The sequence below is a fragment of the Bos indicus x Bos taurus genome, chromosome 22 (genome assembly GCF_003369695.1).
Source record: "Bos indicus x Bos taurus breed Angus x Brahman F1 hybrid chromosome 22, Bos_hybrid_MaternalHap_v2.0, whole genome shotgun sequence".
In the NCBI taxonomy this organism is placed as follows: Eukaryota; Metazoa; Chordata; class Mammalia; order Artiodactyla; family Bovidae; genus Bos; species Bos indicus x Bos taurus.
This window is the reverse complement of record NC_040097.1, coordinates 10,278,949-10,299,825: the sequence shown is the minus strand read 5'-3', so window position 1 is coordinate 10,299,825 and position 20,877 is coordinate 10,278,949. Positions and strand designations below refer to the sequence as shown.

The 20,877-nt window shown below is 61.7% G+C and overlaps 2 protein-coding genes across 12 annotated transcripts in view; one reads left to right on the top strand and one right to left on the bottom strand.

Annotated features, from left to right (window-relative positions):
- RNF123 (ring finger protein 123) overlaps positions 1-17,305 on the bottom strand; it is a 27,177-nt gene extending 9,872 nt beyond the window's left edge. Inside the window, exons 1-26 of one of the 7 annotated variants that reach the window (XM_027523075.1) lie at positions 17,218-17,305; positions 13,315-13,432; positions 12,978-13,062; positions 10,307-10,389; positions 10,086-10,180; positions 9,694-9,748; positions 9,492-9,577; positions 9,131-9,217; positions 8,850-8,917; positions 8,530-8,655; positions 8,044-8,158; positions 7,855-7,959; positions 7,321-7,446; positions 7,119-7,211; positions 6,974-7,047; positions 6,164-6,281; positions 5,902-5,995; positions 5,653-5,714; positions 5,394-5,465; positions 5,088-5,208; positions 4,475-4,576; positions 3,137-3,243; positions 2,571-2,769; positions 2,052-2,197; positions 1,674-1,757; positions 821-928 (exon numbers count right to left, since the gene is read on the bottom strand). In XM_027523075.1, coding sequence (XP_027378876.1) covers positions 821-928; positions 1,674-1,757; positions 2,052-2,197; positions 2,571-2,769; positions 3,137-3,243; positions 4,475-4,576; positions 5,088-5,208; positions 5,394-5,465; positions 5,653-5,714; positions 5,902-5,995; positions 6,164-6,281; positions 6,974-7,047; positions 7,119-7,211; positions 7,321-7,446; positions 7,855-7,959; positions 8,044-8,158; positions 8,530-8,655; positions 8,850-8,917; positions 9,131-9,217; positions 9,492-9,577; positions 9,694-9,748; positions 10,086-10,180; positions 10,307-10,389; positions 12,978-13,062; positions 13,315-13,396 — 2,493 coding nt within the window. In that variant the 5' untranslated portion in view covers positions 13,397-13,432; positions 17,218-17,305. Of the gene's footprint in view, positions 1-820; positions 929-1,673; positions 1,758-2,051; positions 2,198-2,570; positions 2,770-3,128; positions 3,244-4,474; positions 4,577-5,087; positions 5,209-5,393; positions 5,466-5,652; positions 5,715-5,901; positions 5,996-6,163; positions 6,282-6,973; positions 7,048-7,118; positions 7,212-7,320; positions 7,447-7,854; positions 7,960-8,043; positions 8,159-8,529; positions 8,688-8,849; positions 8,918-9,130; positions 9,218-9,491; positions 9,578-9,693; positions 9,749-10,085; positions 10,181-10,306; positions 10,390-10,810; positions 10,947-12,977; positions 13,065-13,314; positions 13,433-14,688; positions 14,987-15,036; positions 15,143-15,262; positions 15,441-17,217 lie in introns of those variants that run through there. The other 6 variants (XM_027523076.1, XM_027523078.1, XM_027523074.1 and 3 more) reach the window with 6 other exon arrangements.
- MST1 (macrophage stimulating 1) lies at positions 15,950-20,877 on the top strand. Of its 5 annotated transcripts, XM_027523083.1 has the most exons (18): positions 15,965-16,058; positions 16,930-17,077; positions 17,156-17,268; positions 17,349-17,463; positions 17,546-17,682; positions 17,765-17,885; positions 18,029-18,147; positions 18,325-18,493; positions 18,664-18,794; positions 18,881-18,983; positions 19,131-19,267; positions 19,355-19,390; positions 19,482-19,602; positions 19,761-19,838; positions 19,981-20,127; positions 20,208-20,314; positions 20,411-20,550; positions 20,643-20,864. In XM_027523083.1, exons 1-18 carry the CDS (start codon positions 15,965-15,967, stop codon positions 20,802-20,804), a joined length of 2,178 nt encoding a protein of 725 aa, XP_027378884.1. In that variant the 3' UTR covers positions 20,805-20,864. The 5 variants fall into 5 exon arrangements, with proteins under 5 accessions (XP_027378883.1, XP_027378882.1, XP_027378885.1 ...); XM_027523082.1 differs by having other exon boundaries at positions 15,950-16,058; positions 17,765-17,881; positions 19,355-19,602; positions 20,643-20,877; XM_027523081.1 differs by having other exon boundaries at positions 15,950-16,058; positions 17,765-17,881; positions 18,029-18,493; positions 19,355-19,602; positions 20,643-20,877.

Sequence of the window (20,877 nt, the reverse complement as noted above, 5' to 3'; positions counted from 1 at the left end):
AGACAGTGCCCATCTTTGTGGGGCTGGAGCAGAGGGGTAACAGGTGGAGGTGGGTGGGGTTGAGGAGGAGCCACCAGAAGAGAGAGCAAGCAGAGATGGCCAGGTAGAGACAGGGAGATCAAGGGTTGTGATCACCCACTCATGCGGGAGGGGCATGTCCACGAAGGTGAACAGACGCCCTGACACGGGCACCTGGGGAGCATCCAGGGGCACTCGCTTGGTTGCAGGGGAGATGCCAGGGCAGCTGGGGAGATAAAACAAGTGCTGTGGGGCCAGGGCCGGGAGACGGGTGTCGAAACAGTCACAGCAGGAGTGCACTGTCTGTTCGTCTGTCCTGGAAGGGCAGACTCAGCTTTCTGGTTTGTTTCTGAACTACCAGGTCACGAAGGCATGTGACATTCTCCAGGATCTGGGCATATTATTCAATGAATGAGGGAATGAATGAGTGAGGAGGGAACAAGCCAGTGTCCTTAAGAGCAGGGGATGGAGGGAGTGCGAGAAGCAGACTGAGGCTGGGGAGGCCAAGCGCCCTGGTCGCGCTGGGAGAAGAGCAGGAGAGGCAGCAGGCCCGGGGGCAGGCGGGACAGACTGGTCCCCCAAGGGGGACCATGAGAGCTAGAACGGGGAACTGCGGCCCACGGACGGCATCTGCTTGAGTTCACGGGCATGAAAAGATAGGGGTTATGGCATGGGGTGGGACAGAGCCTGAGGAGGTGGGAGGGGGCAGGTGTGTGCCCGAGGCCAGCAGCACCCGGCCTAGCCAGTGGCCAGCCCATGAGCCGGCAGAGGGAGCAGCCACCGGCCGAGGCCCCCTGCTCACCTGGGAGTACACGGCGGCGTGGACCCAGGCCAGGCGGCGGCTCAGGTGGTCCAGCTTTTCTGAGAAGACCTTCTGGCTCTTGCTCAGCTCTGCCAAGATGTCCTTCCTCTGCCACCCAAGGAGGAGGAGCAGAGGGCAGTCAGCACAGGGTCCCATGCCCAGACCCACGCAGCTTGGCAGGGCCCAATGTGCCCAGGGCAGGCACAGGGCAGGGTGGACCCGGCTCCACTCTTCAAAACCCTCCTCAGTCTGACCTGCTGGTGGGCTTGGGCAAGCCAGGGCCTCGGGGCCCCTCAGAGCGTGGATATGGGGCTGAGCTGAGCCCATGGTGGGGCTCCCCCAGGAATGCCAGGCTAGAACTGCAGCTCTGGCAGCTGCTTTTGCCCTGAACAAGTCCAGGCTCTGTGGGCAGGCAGGTATGGGCTGGGGGCTGCCCGGACAGGGAATGGCTCTGGTCCGCAGCTTGGAGAGCTACGGCACAGGGACTCCAGAGGAGGCAGGGCGGCAGGCCCTGCTTCCTGCTGACTCTGCATGTGGCCGAGGAAGCACTCGGGGCGAATCCATAATTGATGAGGAGAGTGGGTGTGCGTGAGCACTTAGTGGCCGGGTGCGGGCACCTTGGCACAGGCCATGGCTCGCTAACAGGGCTCAGGCCGGGCCTGGCCCTGCTGCCGGCCCCACTCTCACTGCCGTGGGCCGGCCAGGGCGGGGGGTGGGGACAGGGGAGCTGCTGGGCAGCCCTCAGGGCCAAGGAGCAGGTTTTCCTCGTGGGCCGCCCTGGGGACCCCCAGGGAGCGAGCCGCCCTCTGCCACAGCCTGCCCTCCCCAAGTGCCACCTGCCCGCCCACCTTACCCGCTTGGGGCACCGGCGGAGCTTGTCCTCTGTGTCCCGCAGGGCCATCGCGTACTCGTTGACATCATCGGACACTCCCACCATCTAGAGCACCAGAGAGCGGACACCACATGTCCAGGGGGACCCTTAGGCACCTCGCACATGGTTCTCCACACACAGCCCAGACCCCAGCCCCACCAAACCGGTTCTTCACCTTAGGAGGACAGCCCCCTCCCACAGAAGTCAATCGGGTCAGGCCCAAAGGGCAGAAACACTAGTCTTGCTGTGACATATGCTCACGCGCACAGCTGTGCCCAAGCACCCCTGCAGAAAGTGGGTTCGTGGGCACACACAGACGCATGCAGACACACAGAACCACGTGACACGCGTGTGCGAGACCTTGCCCAACTGCTGGTGAACACTGAGGTTATACATCATGACGACACCATCTAGGACTTCCAGCAGGGAGTTCTCGGTGAGGGGATGCTCAGGTTCCTCGGGGGGCCGCCCCACCAGCAGGCCCTCATTCCACTGGCTACCCTCGACTAGGGAACAGGGGAAGGACAAGGACAGGGTCAGGGTCAGGGTCAGGGTCGGGGCCATTCCAGTTCTCGTCTAAGCCTATGGAGCCAGGAGGGGCCTCGCAGCAGAAGGGAGCCCTCACCCGCTGCCCAGGCCCCAAGATGGACCTGCAGGGAGAATGTGGGAGCCGGGCGGGGGCGGGGAAGGTCCTGCATCCAGGACCTATTTCTGTAGCATTGATCTCCCGCCCTCAGAGTGCACTTCCCATACCCTTGAGATGCTGCCAGGCCACAGGACCAGGAGGGAACGGGTGTACTTGGCTTTGCAAGGGGGAAGAGTCTCACAGGACAGAAGGTTCCGTCAGGGGGGCCCCGCCCGGCCCTGCCTGGCACCTACTGTCCTCACGGGTCCTCTGCTCTGCGCTCAGCGTGCGGACCTTCACTTTCTCCGAGGCACTCAGGGGCCGCCGTGGGGTCATCAGGCTCACAGCTGCGGTGCTGAGGAAGCGGTTGGCTCGGCCCAGGGTTGGAGAACTGAGCCAGCCGGGCCGAGGCAGGGGCAGCGCGCCCCCCACGGCCAGGGCCTGCATGGGGCGCTGCGGTGGAGAGAGGAGGCCAGACTCCACTCAACAATCCCAGGGCCTGGGCCCGCTCGGGGCTCCCTTGACTCGTGGGCGGGGGATAGACCCCACAGGGCCCCGTTTACCGCATGGCTGCACCTCATCCTCCAACTGCCCCCGCCCAGCCTTCACTGTGCCTCTCAAGGCCCGGGGTCTCATACGGCCTCAGCAGCTGGCAGCCCTCCCACCACACCGGCCCTCCACGCCTCCCCTACAGCACGGGACCCTGCCGGGGGACAAGCTCCTTGCCAGCATGGATGGGGAGATGGCCTGTGTGACACTCCAGCCCTGATGCTAGAGGGACAGCCCAACACAAAGCCCCCGCCTGCCCCTACCGCGGCACCTGGGCCGCAGCTGGGGCTGGCTCCTCGTCCTCGTCCAGGTCATCCATGGTGGTCGCCTGGAGCTCCATCGGGTCAATCAGGATGTTGGCCTTGGAGGCAAGGTCATCTAGGAGGAAGGGCAGGAAGGCTCTCAGGCTAGTGGAGGGGAGAGGGGTCACAGGAGGAGCCGCCCCGGCACCCTCAGCAAGAGCGTGCCGGAGTCACATTGACCACAGTGCCTGTGCCTTGCCGTCCACCTGCTCCAACCCAGCCTTCACTCCGCACCGTAAGGCCCTGGGTCTCGTGGGGCAAGTTCTGCTGAGTGAGGCAGGAGGCTCTCCTGTTGCTCCCTCTGTCTTTATCTCCGTGACCTCACTCTGTCCAGGGACCCCCTACTCCTCTGACTTTCCTCCTTGTCCTGCTCCGTAAACTGAAGCTGATCCAGAGCTGTCCGGGCCTCACTGTAGACCTGTCTCCACCTCTATTCTGACAGCCAGACATAGCAGCTCTGCCTCCAGCCCAGGCCTTCATCCTGGCTGCATCGCTGGGCCCTCAAACACACCGCACTACCCTCTCCTGCAGCTCCTGTTCCTGAGGGGGCCTCAATCCCACAGCCTCTGGCAGGAAGCCTGGGCTCATCCTTGACCCCCTCCCTCCCCCCCACATCCTCCCATCTCCTCTGCTGCCTGGACGACTTTGCTTCCTTGTCTCCTTCTGGGCCCTTGCACTCCACCCTCCATACCCCAGTGTCCAGAGGGAGCTTCTTACGATGCAGACTCCCAACCCCAACCTTGCTCCTCTGCTTCAGGACCTTCCGAAGCTACCCCTGTCCCTGAAGGAGCCTCCAGCAACTCTGTAGCCCACAGGACTTCAGACTCCGCCGTGCAGACTCCCAGGCCTCGTCTCCCATCGCTTCCCGCCTCTCATTTTCCTCTCTGGCACGCCGGCTCTGGCACACCTCTCCAGGCTGTGCTGGGCTGCCGCTGGCACCTCTGCCACCATTCACACTGTGCCCTCCGCCCTCTGCACCGGAGCCGCTTGTGCTCAACCTCGAAAGCAGCTCAAGCAGCAAACATGCGCCACCTCACCCCACGCCACCCCTCACTGAGACCCTGAGGTTCCCCTCCCCCTGCTCCATCAGCCCCGGATTTCATGACAGGGCTCCCAGACCTCCTCTGGGGTGGATGCAGGGGAAGGAATAGCTGGACGACAGCCCGAGGCAAGGAGGGAGAGCAGCATCTTCCCCGCTGAGCAGGTGGGAAGCTCAGGCGCCCTCTGGTGGACACAGCGCAGCTCAGCAGTCAAGGCAGGGCTGGCTCAGGAGCTGCCCTGCTCACCACCCACAGGCCCACGCACACCTTTGAGCGTCTTCCGAAGGTGTGAAAGGAGGCCTCCGAGGCGCTGCAGGTCGAAGTAGTCCACCTTGCCGTTATAGAAGATCTGGGGTGGGACGTAGGCCTCTGCGAGGTCAGACCAGCAGTCAGAGCCCAGCAGGACCCCTGGCCTAGGCCACCAACCTGACCAGCCTTCCCCTACAACTCCTGCCCTCTGCCGTTTCACGCCAGTTCCAGGAACGGCACAACTTGGGATGAAGGGGGCATTCTTGGTTGTGCGTCACCCAGGGGAGAATCAGAGGGCTCTGACCCAGCCCTGTGGGAGATCCCCCAATCCAGGCTGCTCCCACTGAGTCTAGAGGACTCTGTTCCACGCAAATGCAGGGCCCCCAACACCTCAGAGCCCACCCAAGGCAACCCCGACGAAGGGATGGGCGGGCAAGGACCGAGGAAAGGGGCCTATGGAGGACAGGAAGCTGGGGACCATCAGAGCAAACACTGCGCCCCAGGGAGCAGGGCTCCATCAGGCAGGAGGCCTGGGACAGTGCCCCCGGCCCTGGCCTCAGCCAACGCCCAGAGGCTGCCCGGTGTCCAGCTCTGCCCAGCGCCTGCCATGTGGGGCCCGGGTCACACTCACCCTCACTGAAGGAGGTGCGTGGTTTCGAAGCCTTGTACTCGTCCCAGTAGAAGCGCAGGGCTGAGATCAAGCGGTGCAGGAAGCAGACCATGTACTCGGGGGGGCAGAGCATGGGTGTGTTCTGTAGACACAGGTGTGAGACACATGTCTGTGTGGCCCAGGGGCCAGCCTGCTCCTCATCCGAGGCCCTGCCCTGGGACCCGGGACTCAGTGGGGAGGGCGGGGCAGCAGGGGACGAGCAGACGGTGCCCGAAACCAGGTGCAAACCACACGACACAGCTGGGGGGCCGTGGTGGGGACACCTACCCCCCGGCCGCTGGCATTCTCCTGCAGAAACTTCCGGAACTTGGTCAGGAAGATGTACCTGGAAGCTTCACCCTTTGGGGGAGGGAAAGCTGAGGCTGTGAGGAACTGAGGACGCTGGCCCCAGGCTGGACCCAGTGGTGCGTCCCAGCCCCCGCCCTGCACCCTCCACAGGGCCCATGCCAGCCCTGCCCTCTGGGTCTCTGGGGCCCGTCTGGCACCCTCCCTACCAGGGACGCAGGCAGGCCTGGGAGTCACTCACCCCATTGTTATCCTTATTGTTCAGCAGCAGCTTCAGGATCTGGACCTGTAGTTCTTCCACCACTGGGGGTGGGGTGGAGAGCAGGACACCCTCAGGCTCCCGGAGACGGGCAGGGGGAGCAGCTTTGGATCAGGGCTCCACCACCAGGGATCCCTGCGTCCCACCTAAGCATGCTCTCCACCAAGTGCCCCAAGTACACCTGCACGCAAATCCTCCACCCCCACCCAGTGCCCAAGGCTGGGGGCCAACCTTCAATGCGCTTCTTGAGCCTCTGGCAGCCCCGTTCGTAGGCACGCCGCCGGAGCCTCTCCTCAGAGGTCTCTTCCCTCACCTCCTCTTTGCCCTGGGCAGGGGCAGGGGGATCCGAGACAGCAAGACTCACCCAGGACCCAGGAGACCCCTGCTCCAGCCCTCAGCCCAGGAAGTGGCCTCGTGTGCCAAGCACAGGTGGTTCAGACAGCCCAGGTCAGCCCTCGCTGAGACCGCGCCCACCCGCCTCAGGCCTGCTCACCTCCCTGGGGGAACGGTGGGGCCACCACGTGGTCGGGATAAGCTCCTGGAGGCCAGCCTCCTCCACACGCAGTGGGCTCTTGATATAAAAGAAGACGACAGACCGCAGCACATCGAAGCTGGTGGTCGTCAAGGCAGAGCTCCACTCACCGCCAGGGCCCCGGACACCCTCGCGAGTCCTCCCTGGGAAGCCCTCCCAGAGCCTGCCCGCCTCCCTCCCAGGGGCCCGTGGCTGCTGTGTGCCTGTCTGCCCTGCCTGTGAGCCCTGAGAAAGGGCTGTGGTTGTCAATTCCCTGCCCAATTCCCTGCAAGCACCCAATCACGGCTTGTCACAGGAGCAGAAGATGCTGGGACAGCTGGGCGGAGGGCTGTGGCCTATCCATATGCTTCTGCCTCCTAGAGGCTGAGGACCCCAGAGAGACAGGACAGCTACCGGCACAGGCTTCCCAGCCAGGGGCCCGAAACCACGCTCTCTTTCCTACTCCTGCCATTCTCCATGTTTTTCTGGAAACACAAGAGCTGACTCCATAAAGAAGGTCTCGCAGGAACATCCGCCATGGACCACAGATAAAAGTGCGGCACTTTGGCTGAAGAGTGCAGGCGCGGGTGGCACCTCACTCACCTCTGCGTAGCGCTACCCTCCCTGCTCTGGAGAGAAAGTGCTGGAAGGCTGAGTCCTGAAACAAGGTGGCTCTGGCCCTCCTGAGCCTCCGTGGCGAGCCCTGGCTGAAGGCACACCGCCCTCCCAGGGCCTCTGCTGACCCCAGCAGGCACCGCAGGGCTGGCCTGCCTGGCAGCAAGGGGAGGATACAGGACGTTGCTAAGCAGAAACTTGCGGGATTTCTCGTGACTGAGGATGGCGATGGTGAGCCGCAGGTAGTGGATCTGTGGGGAGAGGGTGCTCAGAGGGGGCGGGGGAGGCCTGGGGGGCTCAGGGCTGGGGCGGGAGCTCCCACCTGCAGGCTCAGGTCGGGGACGATGGGCGAGAAGCGGTACAGCCGCAACAGGGACATCATCAGCTGCTTGAGGCAGTCCTGCACCTCGTAGTCCTGGAAAAGGGGGTCAGGTTGCACGGCGAGCCGCCGAGGGCAGCCCCGAGCCAGCCGTCCGCGCGGCCTTCTCCAATACCTGCCCGCACCTCCCCCATCCTGGCCTCACCTCCATGAAGAGCCACAGGAGGTCCAGGACGTGGTGTACCACGGTCTGCGCCTGCTCGGGGGGGCCCGCCTCCACGACGCCCAGCAGGAAGCTCATAAGCACGGCCTCCACCACGTACACCTCACACTGCACCAGGGCCGGGTGCTGGTGAGGCGGCGGCCTTCTATCCCTCTGAGGCCGCCCCCCACCCCCACCCCACCCTGCTCCTGGGCCCCCTGGAGGACCCCTAAGACATGGAGGAGCCCTTCCGGGGTCTGATGGAGACACAGGAAAGGCCGCTGCCCCACGGCCCCTCTGGGGCTCTGCAAAGGCTGTTCCCTTGGCCTCGGATGTCACCACCCCTGGATCTTTTCTAGAAAGCCCAATACCCTCAGCTGGAAGCATCTCCTCCTCCCCGCCCCCGCTGCCCCATGACATCCTTGAGGTCTGAGAGCTCTGGTCATGGGGGTCCTGCCAGGTGAGGCGACTGGACCTCACACACCTCAGCACCCCAGCCCTCAACCTGGGCCTTTCCCCTCCCTCACATCCCCTCACCAGGAGCGGTGCAAAGTGATGGAAGATGTGGGCCAGGGTGAGGAGGACGGTGGGCTGTCCCTGCAACTGCCACTCAGAGCTCTCCTTCTCCACCAGCCGCCCTTCCTGGGGATGCGGGGGAGGAGAGGACGGTGAGGGGCGGAGGGCTGCAGAAAGCCCCCAGCCCACCCAGCCCGGATGCCGGCTCACCACGGGGTCCAGCTCCATGCTGAGCACTGCCCGGAAGCAGCCCAGCAACCTCTGTGCCCGCACCAGGCTGGTGCTCGGCGGGTCCTGCAGGGGCCGGTAGCCCGCCACTGGGTAGGTACCACCGAGTTAAGCCAGCAACAGCTGCTCTGTGGCTCAGCACGCCCACCGCTCCCGCCAAGACCCCTGCGGTGGGGCCTGGGCTCCAGGGCAGGGCTGTGAGGTCAGACTGCCTAGTCTGCACCACACCCCTCCCTCCCCTTTCTCTGTGGACTGAACCTCCACTTGCCACTTCATGCTCTTCACTGTTCAACTAAAGCAATGATGGTTAGTGTAAGCATCATCCTTGACATTCACCTAAGCCTACCCGTTCACTCCTCACGGCAGCAGGGCCCGCCCCAGCCCACAGAGCTCTGGGAGCAGGGAGCCCTGCTCCTAACTTCCTCAAGCGCACCCAAGCGGCCCACTGCCTTCTTCATAAAAGGATATCGCAGCGGACGGCTGCCAAAGTTGAAGGCCACAGACTCCTTAAAGGAGAGGCTGATGGCTGGGAAGTAAGCCATGCCCAGGCCCCTGGATAAGTTCTCAAAGGCGGTGCCCAGTGACACACCATTCCTGGAGCAGAAAGGAGGGCCCATGAGCCAGGGCTAAGAAAGAAGGAGGTAGCTGAAAGGGACCCGTGAGCAGCCCTCTGTCGGGGCTGCCCACCCTCCGGCTGCCAGAGCCAAAGCCCTTACAGTAGGGCCTGGACCGTGAGGGCAGCCTGGGGTGCCCCAGAGGCCAGGCCTGGGGACAGAGGGGAGACTCACAGGGAGAAGGACAGAGTGCCTTCATCCAGGTCGATCAGGCAGCTCACGATGTCCCCCGCTGCCCATGCCTGCCAGGGGAGGACGCCGTGCAGATGAGCAGGAACCCAGGGCCCTGCCCACGCTGCCCCTCCACCTGCGTCTGCACTGCACCAGGGGAGACTGGCCCCAGGACAGAGGACCTGAGTCCGTGCCCCCTGTGGTGCCCTCCACCCCCTCACTGCTGCCCGCACCGAGCCACGGGAGGGGCAGAGGGCAGGTGGCAGCTGGTGAGGTGGCCTCACCTTTCCGTAGTTCGTTGTGGTCACGTTCCACTTGCGTACCCGGTTGCCGTCGTAGGCATAGGAGTTGTGTGTATCTCCAACCCCCTCCTAGGGAGGAGCCATCCATGAGGTCCGGGGAGTGGGGAGGGGCAGGACCAGAGCCCGCCAGGCACCAGCCTTGGACCCACACGGCTCTACTGAAGGGGGCTGATGCGCCCAGGGAAGGCAGGAGGGCTGTTTTGGGGCTGTGGTGTCCTGGGATGGGGTGGGACATGGTCCTCCTCCCGAGGACAGTCCAGGTGAGGGTCCTCAAAGGACCGCATTGGGCTGGGGGTTGCCTGAGCCCTGCTGAGGCCTGGGCAGGGCCCCTCTCCGCCGGTACCTCCTGATTGAAGCGGCAGTTGATTGTGCACCAGCCAATCTGCATGAGCCCCTGGGAGGAGATGAGCACCTCGTAGATCCATTTCCCTGGAAAGAGTCGTGTCAGACCCTGCAGGGTTTTAAACAAAAACTGCCTCCTGCCTGAGGCCTGGGCCCTCGAACTCCCTGCCAGCTCCCTGGGCCATGGTGGAGCATGGTCTCACCTTTGTACACACACGTGGTGGAGCGGATCGTCCCAAAGTTGCTGTGTCCAATCACCTGGGTGGGGAGCAGGGGGTGGTGAGCCTCCTCCTGGGCACACGGGGGCCTCCCCAAGGGAGCACAGTCCCATGCCAACTCGGCTCGCCTCAGTGGCGACACCTGTCGTGGCCAATGCTGAACCGTGCCGGAACAGGGCGGAAAGGCCCAGGCCCGGGTCAGGAGGGATCCTGGGCTGGAAGCGTGATGGGAGGGGGCTGTGTTGGGAAGACCTCGGGGTTGGGGTCACACCAAGAGCGTTTCGGGGCTACTGTCAGGAAGGTTTGGGGGATGGGGACTCAATGGGCCACATCAGGAGGGGCTTGGATATGGGGCCCCAGGCCTTGCCCTTGCTCACCCCCAAGAGGTCATCATCCACTAGAAGCAGCCCTTCAAAGCCACCTGTGTGGTCGAGGACCACAGTGGACGGGCCAAGCCGCCCCTCAACCTGTTCTGAAAAACAGAGAAGAGGGTGAGGGGTTGGGCCGGGCACAGGCTCAGGCAGACACAGAGAGGGCACCGAGCCCCCCAGGCCCACCCAGCCCCTGAACCCCCTTCTAGATTGACGCTGTCATCTACCCTGGCTCTCCTCGTCTTCCTTGTCATCCACATGTAACAGCTGGTCCAGATGCTCTGGCAGGTTCTGGAAGTTCAGGGGTTTCCTGGGGAGAGTGAGAGGCTGAGAGGGGGCCCCCAAGTCCTTGAAACCAGCCAGATGATGCCAAACCCCTCTCCCAGTCCCCTCTCCTGAGCTGAGGAGGGTGGCTGCCCAGACTCCAGAACAAGGGGTGTGCCAGTCCCACATTCTGGGATGCTGGGGGTCAGAGACTGGGTTATCCACTAAACTTGGAGCATTGCAAGACTGATTTGAAAAGAAAAAAGAAGAAGGAAGATCCCTCTGTCAGCCTTAATCCCCTCATCTGTACAAATGGAACAACAGCTGTATGTCAGAGATACTGTGAAGAGTCCGAGCAATAATGCTCCCTGTGCAGCCCAGGACCTGCCCACTCCTGAAGGTGGCTTGTTGATTACGCCTGGGCCAGGAGGGCTGGGAGAAGCGCAGAACCCCAGGATGCTCAGTACCAAGACCAGCCAGTCCAATCCTTGACCCCAGGTCTGTGGTCCCATCCAGGGAAGCCTGTGTGTTGAATGAGACATGTCCTGGGAGGATGCAGGGCTCAGCCCTCTTAGCTTCTGGCTGGCTGTGTCCTGGACCCACCTGCAGAGGAGAGGAGAGCACACGGCAGGCCACCTGCCCCGGCCAGAGGGGCCGGGAGGATGTGTCTGAGTGGCCCCCTCATCCTCCCAGCACACATGCCCAGAGGAGAAAGAGCTCTGCCTAATGCTGGCCAGCTAATCCTGAGCTCAGCTGCTAAGAATAGCCAGGAATGAGGTGGTGGTAACTAGCAGGGCTCCAGGAGCAGAGGCCCAAGGCCCATCCGGATCCAGCCCACAGACTGCTGGCACCTGCTCTTCCATGTCGAATCCCAGGTCACAGCCTGCTCACCGCCTGAGAGGTCAGGCCCTGGAAGAACACATGGATGGGCCAGCACACCGACTCTATGGCTAAGTAGCTTCAGCCCAGGCCCAGGGGCCGTATGTTCCCACACCATGAGCTACAACTGACCTTGAGCTGCAAGAAGGAGAGACTCACGAAGCCTCCTCCCCACTGCTGTGGAGCCCCAGGTCAAGGCCAGGAGGCAGCTGTGCAGTGGGGTGCCTTGCCAGTAACGTGGAAGGCTGGAGCCCCTCTGTGTCTTAACACCCCCAGCGGGCCCACAGATCAAGCAGGCTTCCTCAAGGGCACTTCTTACAGGCCCACGCTGGGAGGGCTGCCCCAGTCCTGTGCCTGCTTTTAAGAGCAGCTGCGGGCAGGCAGTCTGAGACTCGGCCTCAGTGAATGCCTGCAGCACCTCCCATTTGGCCACCCTCAGCCCTGGCCTGGCCTTTCTGGCCTGCCCAGGTCCTGACCCAGAATTCTGCGTCCCCAGCACCACTGACTAACGGCTCCGCCACCTGCTCTCACTCCTGGCAATAGCGGTGCCAGTGGCAGCAGGATCATTCCTGCCGTCACATGAGGGAGGGATCGGGTGGCCTGGGGACAGGCCAGGACTGGGGCTGGGATAGAGGTGGGCCCCAGCCCTCCACAAGTGGAAACCCTTTGGCCACCATGGCTGCTAAAATGGAAGAGGGGGCCCTTTGGGCCTGCCCAGTGAGCAGAGACTGTGCAAGACAGAACAAGGCTGGCTGGCGAGGGAGCTGAGACATAGGGACACCCATGCCTCACTGCAGGGAGGAAGAATGTTCAGAACCCTTTGAAGAAGAAGAAATTCACCAGCAGTCCTACGAGTGACTGAGATTCAAACACTCCAGGCATGTGATCCCAACCCTGGGCGTCCATGCAGCACTGTTTACAAAAACCAAAGCCCCCCTAAACCAGGGCAGTGCTCAGGCAGATTCCTGGCCCTAAAAGATGCCCACTAGTATCAATCTGTAGCGTAGAAAACCAGGCAGGAATAACCTCTGATGACAAAAACAGGATTTAAAACTCCGATAAGCTTTTGGGTATGTCCATGCAGTGATGGTTTCTCAGGTTATCTGTGTCACAGCTTACTAGATGGTGTGCTTTAAATACACGCAGTTTATGGTATGCCACCTATTCCTCAATAACTTTAAAGAAACTGACAGTGACAAAAATTTTAAGCAAATTTCGCACACGACAAAACCCAAACTGCATACATTATGAGATAACACAAAATGGAATCATGAGCGGTCGTTTATATTAGAAGAAGATGGCAGATGCTTTTGCTTCTACAAGTTGCTGCTAAACTGCACTTATAACTTGGAAATAAGCTCAACTTAAATACATTAAACGTACAGGGAATAAAGGGCTGGTGGAGTCTGCATATTATAGATCCAGCAGAGGCTATAGAGGGCCAGGCCAGGGTGCGTTGGAGGTAAGGGCAGGGGCGCACAGACCAGATGCTGCGTGTAGAGCAGGTGTGAAGTGCCACACTGAGGACTAAGCCTGCACCGTGCCCCTGACCTCCGCTACTCCCTCAAGGGAGGTACCAGCACCGCCAGGGCACAGACTCTGGTACTCTCTGGGCCACAGGTCTCGCAGTCAGGAGCATCAGAGCGAGGACAGAACGCAAGCCAGCCTCCCCAGAGCCCAGCCTCCCTCCCCACACCCCAGCCTCCTGCCTCTGATCTGGCCCCGCAGAGGAAGGGGAGAGCCATCCGGCCATACCTGCTGGTGGCTGCCGCGGGTCTGTGATCAGGAGAGGCAAAGACACGGTGCAGGTAGTCGCTCAGCAGCTTCTCATGCACGATGCCTGGGCCACAGGTTAGAAGGGAGAAGGGACGCACGGTCAGTGTGGCTCCCAGCCCCTGCCAGCACACAGGCCAGAGGAGCAGTCCCGGTGGGTGCCCTGCTCCATGGCTGCTGGTGGAGAAGAGGCGGCTCATAGGTCCAGGGAGGTGCAGGAGGGCCTGGGGCTCAATGGACCCGGGACATGCTTGCCTCTGTGTCTTCTTCCTGCTTGCCTCAACACTGGGAGCCTCCTCCCTGCCCTGCCAGCCCTTACCTGTGACCCTGGATCTCTCAGCATCTGAAGTCAGTTTGTAGCTCTTGCGCGAGAAAGCCATGCCGCCCTCCTTGGACGCCATCTTTCATCTCTTGTGGGCAGCCTGTAGTCCTGAGGGCTTAAGCAGAGGCAGAGCCTGTCTATTCGAAGGAAGCCAAGGGCTCCCATGTTGACCTCAATCCTGGGGTGTCAGGAAGGCCTATGAACAGGTGAAGCCGCTGCACGGGCACTCACACACGCATCAACCCAGGAAGTCTCTCACCGCTCTGCCAGACTCTGGGGCCCTCCAAGCAGGGGTTTCCCACTTCCTACACAGGGAGGGTGGGTGGGGGTCTGACGGTGGGACAGACCTCACCTGGCCCAGTGCTCACCCAGGCCCCAACGGGGAGCAGATGCCAGATATGTGTTTGTTAAACCAAACTAGTAACGAACGCCTCAACCCAGTGGGAAATCAGACCAAGGCGTCCAAAGGGAGGTGGCTCAGGAGCAGAGCTCCTGCATCCTTCTCAGCTATCAGCCACGCTGGGTCCAAATGTGGAAGAGAGAACCCTACACCTAGTCCACCATCCAAAGGCCTTGGTGCCATCTCCAGCTACAAATCTTACTGACATCCAAGGCCAGGACCCCCTGCCTCAGTTCCAGGATCCTCCTCCCTTCTCTATTCCAAAGGTCTGCAAGTTTTCTTGTCCCTACTCACACACACAGCATCCTATCCCCTTACAGCAGCACCCCTGCCCTCATTACAGAACACACTGTTCCCACTGCTGTTCGTCCCTCACACACCATGGTGTTGCTACAGCTGCTTCCGAAGGGGCACTGAGTCGCTGGTGCCAGCCTCACTGATCTAGAGTTGTGCAGCCCAACACAGCAGCTACTAGCCACATGTGGCTCTTTAAATTTCAGTTCAAGTTTCAGAGGGCTTCCCAGGCAGAGCTAGTGGTAAAGAACCCGCCTGCCAATGCAGAAAGACCTAAGAGATGCGGGTTCAATCCCTGGGTCGGGAACAGTTAAAAAATTTTAAAGTCAATTTCTCAATTAGAGCGGTCACGTTTCAAGGATTTCCGTGGCCCCATGTGGTTAATGGTTACTGGACTACACACCAAAAATAAAGAACATTGCCATCATCACAGAAAGTTCTATTAGTCGGTGCGGCTCTAGAGCCTAGTCCGCCAGCAATGCCTGAGACAGAACTCCTCTCTGTTATCTCACCCCAAACAGCTCCTCTGCTCCCGCCACACACTCTTGCCCGCTCCCAGTCGGCACCACGCCTGCCCCTCAGGAAGGCGACTCGCTGCCCTGCCGCCCAACACCGGCCCTCTGACACAGAGCAGGTGCACGACAGGTTAGACGTCGTCATGGAACCCATGAGCAAACCTCCAGACATCCACTCCAGGTGTCAGGTGTTGAGGACCCAGGTGGGAGGCGGGCCTTGACTTGCCCGGGGGCTCCCTGCCACGTCGTCCCGTTCAGCCCCGCCGAGGGTTCCGGGCTCGGAACCGAAGCCACCCCCAAGGACGCGAGGGCACCGCTAGTCTCCCCCAAGTCGCCTCGGTCCCGGCCCCAAGCTCTGGCGGACCCTCCAGGCCAGCTCCGGCCCGGACTCCGGCACCACAGGCTGCGATCCCTCGCGCGGCGAGCACTTTCACAACTGGACGGGCCGGGGACGCAAGGGGAGCCACGGGGAAGCCCGCCCATCTCGGAGCCCGGCCGCCCCTCACTCACCCCCCAGCCTCCGCCGCCGAGTCCCGGCTCACAACATCCGCCCAACACTCGACTACGGCGCCCGTCCGTGGCCAAACCGCGGGCCGCCGCGCACGCGCACGCGCACGCGCACCGACCCGCGCCCGGCCTCCGCTAGGTGGCGCCCCCCTCTGTAGCCTCCAAGCCGGGATGTTCCCGGAGCCCGCCTCGCCCCGACTGCCCAACCTCTTTCGCCTCCGTCCCCTACCTGCGCCGGAGGAGCTCCTGGCCCAGCCGTGCCGTTAACGCTGTGTCCTGAGAGACCTTGGCCGCCTATCTTTCTACTCCTGCCCGTATTTGGAGATCCGGCCCAAAGGTCCGCTAGGACGTCCGAAAGGCTGCTCCTCCCAAGGGTCTCTGCCACCTGTCACCCTCACCTCCATTCAGGCCAGACGCGTGGCCTCGCTCACCTTTCCCAGGGATGGCACCTCTGGCCGGGCGAGGAGAGCTTCCCTGGGCTCTGCTGACAGAGGCGTAGGCAGACCTGCCCCCATGGGGGCCCATCAGTCATCAAAGCAACAGGGAATTTTCTCCACTTTACAGGGGAAAGCTGAAACTCAGGAAAATTTAATATCACCACTTTAAGGCTGGAACCCTGGCCCCTGGCAGCAAGCATATCCATACAGCCCTTCCCTTCAGAGGGGCCTAGGCTGTGAGGGCTGCACACCCCCACCCCACAGCACCTCAAGTATCCCCAGTGAACCCTTCCAACACTGCCCACTATATTGGGAGGCTTCTTGGGGGTAACTATGCCAAAGTGAGGGCCCCTGTACCTCACCTAGGGGGCTTGAGACCTGGCACCACCCCCATTACTGCCACTGGGTCTCAGGTCAGATCCCAGCAAGCCTAGAGTGGGGGTGTGGAGACAGAGCCACCCAATCCCGTAGGGACAGGTTTCACAACTTCCCGGATGGGGCTGTGGTGGGTCACAGTGCAGCCTCCAGCCAGGAGGATGGGGTGGCTGCCACTCCTGCTGCTTCTGATATGGTTCTCAGGGGCCCCTGGTAAGTGCCCTTCCCCTCAGCCCTGATCCCCATCTGCCTTCAGAAAGGGGCCGGCCCCAGGCCCATCCTGCTATCTGAGCCAGGAACTTGCTTTCCTACTGAGCCTGTAGCAGTGAGTGACCTTGGCTTCTTTCACAGAGCTGGGCAGCCAAAGGAACACAAACACATTGCCTATTCAGGCCTGCGGTGAAATGTCTGCTGTAGCTTTGAGGCAGTGTTAGGACCATAGACACATACACACATGCAGGCATTTATCCCTTATGAACCAGACCTAATCCTCCTACCTAGCATATACCCTTATGCTGGTTAGGCGGCTCAGACAGTAAAGAATCTGTCTGCGATGCAGGAGACCTAGGTTGGGAAGATCCCCTGGAGAAGGAAATGGCAACCCACTCCAGTATTCTTGCCATGAGAATCCCATGGACAGAGGAGCTTGGCAGGCTACAGTCCATGGGGTCGCAAAGAGTTGGACAGGACTGAGCGACCAACACTTTCAGCATTTACCCTTATGCTGGTTAGAACTTAGACTTGGAGTCAGAATGCTTGGGTTGGGCCTTTGCCTTGTTAATAAGATAGCTCTGGGCCTTCACATCCTCACGTGAGAAACGAGCTAGCATAAGCTCCATAGGGCCAGCACCAGCAGGCACTGCGCTCAGAGTATATGTTTTACAGCTGAGCCCAGTGCCTTGCCCACTAAACAGGTGCACTAGTGATTACAGTCACATCTGAGCCTGCTCCTCCCATCCAGTACAGGGGTCTGACCCTTGAAGGGTCACTGACCCACTCCAGAGGCCTTGTATTTTGATCTCCTGAATGAATAAAGTGTGCACATGCTGATATGCATGTGCTGATTCGCATGCCCACCCTGCAGGGCAGCGCTCGCCCTTGAATGACTTCCAGGTGCTTCGGGGTACGGAGCTGCAACACCTGCTACACTCAGTGGGGCCCGGGCCTTGGCAAGAAGATGTGGCAAATGCTGAGGAATGTGCAGGCCTCTGTGGGCCCCTCCTGGACTGCAGGTGAGTGGCCACTGGACCTAGATAAGACTGGAGGGAGAGGAACCTGGGCAATGGTGACCCTGTGCCTCTTCTTCCCAGGGCCTTCCACTACAACTTGAGCAGCCATGGTTGCCAGTTGCTGCCATGGACCCAGCACTCACCTCATACACGACTGCAGCGTTCCGGGCGCTGTGACCTCTTCCAAAAGAAAAGTGAGTGGCTGCGAAGGGTGCTCTGGGGAGAGGGCTGCTGAGGTCTCCAGCCTTATTGATTCTGGGTCTTTTGCTCCCAGACTATGTTCGCACCTGCATCGTGGACAACGGGGTCGAGTACCGGGGCACTGTGGCCATCACTGTGGGTGGCCTACCCTGCCAGCGCTGGAGCCACAGGTTTCCCAATGACCACAAGTGAGACAGACAGCAGCTTCCCTCTGCTTCTGCCCGCCTGGCGCCGCCCCCCCCAGCTCGCACTGTATTGCTGCTCTCACAGGTTCACACCCACACTCCGGAACGGCTTGGAGGAGAACTTCTGCCGCAACCCGGACAGGGACCCGGGAGGTCCCTGGTGCTATACAACCGACCCTGCCGTGCGCTTCCAGAGCTGCGGCATAAAGTCCTGCCGAGAGGGTAAGCGGTTCCCGGTCAAGCCTGGGGCGGGAGGCGCGTGCCCACGCCCGTCCACGAACCCATCGGCCCCGTGTGTCTCCAGCCGCTTGCCTTTGGTGCAATGGCGAGGATTACCGCGGCTCAGTGGACAGCACCGAGTCAGGACGCGAATGTCAACGCTGGGACCTGCAGCACCCGCACCCACACCCCTTCGAGCCCGGCAAGTACGCGGGGGCGGGCTCGGCGCGAGAGGAGGGTGGGCAAGGGGAGGGCCGAGGTCTCCAGGGGCGGGGCGATAGAATGCCCAGTGGATGGGGTCAGACAGGGGAGTACCAGGCTCTTGTTTACGCCCGGCCACCGCCCCCAGGTTTCTGGACAAAAATCTGGACGACAACTATTGCCGGAATCCGGACGGCTCGGAGCGGCCCTGGTGCTATACCACCGACCCGCAGATGGAGAGAGAGTTCTGCGACCTCCCCCGCTGCGGTACAGCGTGAGGGCGGGCCCTGGGAGGGCACCTGGGATACGTGGGGGCGTGGCCTGGGGGCGAGAGGCAGGGCTGGGCGTGACCCGGCGAAGGGCCAGAGACCCTGGGGCTCCGCACCAGCCCGCCACCGGGTCTCAGCTCCGACTCCGGCTCCGACCGGCCTCGGTCCATCCAAGGGTCCGAGGCACAGCCGAGCCAGGAAGCCACGACGCTCAACTGCTTCCGCGGGAAAGGCGAGGGCTACCGGGGCACAGTCAACACCACCGCCGCGGGCGTGCCCTGCCAGCGTTGGGATGCACAGCTCCCACATCAGCATCGCTTTGCGCCGGAAAAGTATGCGTGCAAGTGAGTTGGCTGGCAGCCACTGGGAGCTGAGTACTCCTGGGGATGGGACCTGAGGGGGTGTCCCGGGCGGCGCTTGAAGGAAGGCGAGACCTGGGGAGAAGCTGAAGGCTGGACTGCGGCCCCTGCTGGCGGGCTGGGACCCACCTGGGCTAAGCAGCGTGCCTGCTCAGAGACCTTCGGGAGAACTTCTGTCGAAACCCCGACGGATCGGAGGCGCCCTGGTGCTTCACATCGCGGCCTGGCATGCGCATGGCCTTCTGTTACCAGATCCGGCGCTGCACCGACGACGTGCGGCCCGAGGGTAAGGCCTAAGCTGGGGCTGGAGGCACGGAGCCGGAGGGCTGGGGCGAGAACCGGCTGACGGTCTCCCTTGTCCGCCCACTGCAGACTGCTACCATGGCGCGGGGGAACTGTACCGCGGCTCTGTTAGCAAGACCCGAAAGGGCATCCGGTGTCAGAACTGGTCGGCTGAGACGCCACATAAGCCGCAGTAAGCTTGTCCGCGCACCTGGCACCTCCCAGACCCAGGCCACAGGCCCCGCCCGGGACAACGCCTAGGGTGCCAAGCCTAGGCATCTTGGTCAGTGCTTGGAGTGCTTGGGGTTACCCTTTGATCTTGCTCCCCTCTTCGGCCTAGGTTCAAGCACACTTCTGCCCCGCACACGCCCCTGGAGGAAAACTTCTGCCGGAACCCAGACGGGGATAGTCACGGGCCCTGGTGCTACACCACGGACCCAGGAACTCCATTCGACTACTGTGCGCTGCGGCGCTGTGGTGAGCACCCGCGACTCAACCCCGGCCCCGCCCTTAGCCTCCACTGCCAAAGGCTGGCTCCCTTAATGCTGAATTTGGATCTTTCAGATGATGACCAACAGCCGTCCATCCTGGAGACTGCACGTATGGACCTGGGCCAGGCGTTCCTTGTGGCCCCTTTGCACCCCCAGGTCCATCCAGTTGGGGGTCTCACCCAGCACACTCTGTCCCCTAGACCAGGTGCTGTTTGATAAATGTGGCAAGAGAGTGACACGAGTGGACCCGTTGCACTCCAAGCTGCGTGTGGTCGGGGGCCAGCCTGGGAACTCACCCTGGACAGTCAGCTTGCGCAACCGGTGAGGCATGACTGCCTGACTCCCCAAGATGGGCCGAAGCTATATCCTCTATGCCTGTGCCAGTAGCAGGGTGGGAACCTGCCCCCATCTGGAGGGGACCTGGAGATGGCAGGTCCAGCCTGGGTCTCAGGACCATTTCCTAACCCGCATTCCTGCAGGCAGGGCCAGCACTTCTGCGGAGGCTCCCTAGTGAAGGAGCAGTGGGTTCTGACTGCCCGGCAGTGTTTCTCCTCCTGGTGAGCCTCCCTTAGGTTTGGGGACCCAGTCCCAACCCCCGGCCTTCGTCTCCCCCTCAGCCACCTTCCCTGGCAAGTCACCAGGTGAGCGCTGGGCGGCAGACCCTGAGTCTCAACTCATCTAGCAGAGCTTCTCTCTCAGCCATATGTCTCTCGTGGGCTATGAGGTGTGGCTGGGCACCCTGTTCCAGGACCCACAGCCTGGGGAGCCAGACCTGCAGCACATCCCAATGGCCAAGATGGTCTGTGGGCCCTCTGGTTCCCAGCTTGTTCTGCTCAAGTTGGAGAGGTGTGTGAGAACTCAAGAGGGTGTGAGGTGGGGTTGGGCCTTGTGGCCTCAGACCCTGAAAGCCCTCATTCTCGCTCAAGACCCGTGATCCTGAACCAGCGTGTGGCCCTGATCTGCCTGCCCCCTGAGCGGTATGTGGTGCCTCCAGGCACCAGGTGTGAGATTGCAGGCTGGGGTGAGACCAAAGGTAAGAGAACAGCAGAGGCGTGGGCTTCTCCAGGCCAACAGGCCCCAACTTGGTTCCCACTCGCAGACCCTCTCCTGCTCATTCCCTTCACCGTAGGTACAGGGGATGACACGGTCCTGAACATAGCCCTCCTGAGTGTCATCTCCAACCAGGAATGTAATGTCAAGCACCGAGGACGCGTACGGGAGAGTGAGATGTGTACTGCAGGACTGCTGGCCCCAGTGGGAGCCTGTGAGGTCAGTGGCAGGGTCCCTGGCCAGCTTCACCCCCGAGGGGGCTAGTCTCTGCCACGGCCCAGGCCCCCCTTACCAGTTCTTGCACCTACCAGGGTGACTACGGGGGCCCACTTGCCTGCTTTACTCATGACTGCTGGGTCCTGCAGGGAATTATAATCCCCAACCGAGTGTGCGCACGGCCCCGCTGGCCAGCCATCTTCATGCGTGTCTCTGTGTTTGTGGACTGGATTCACAAGGTCATGAGGCTGGGCTAGTCCCATCCTCAATCCTGTGTGCCTTGGCAAGCCTGAAGCTTTCTGTCCGACATAAAGCCACCTTTCCTCTTGA

Coding starts and splice junctions, on each gene's coding strand:
- MST1 (XM_027523081.1), top strand. CDS start 15,965: ATGGGGCTGTGGTGGGTCACAGTGCAGCCTCCAGCCAGGAGGATGGGG. Junction 17,683..17,764: donor CATAAAGTCCTGCCGAGAGG/GTAAGCGGTTCC, acceptor GTGTGTCTCCAG/CCGCTTGCCTTTGGTGCAAT. Junction 19,839..19,980: donor CGGCAGTGTTTCTCCTCCTG/GTGAGCCTCCCT, acceptor CTTCTCTCTCAG/CCATATGTCTCTCGTGGGCT.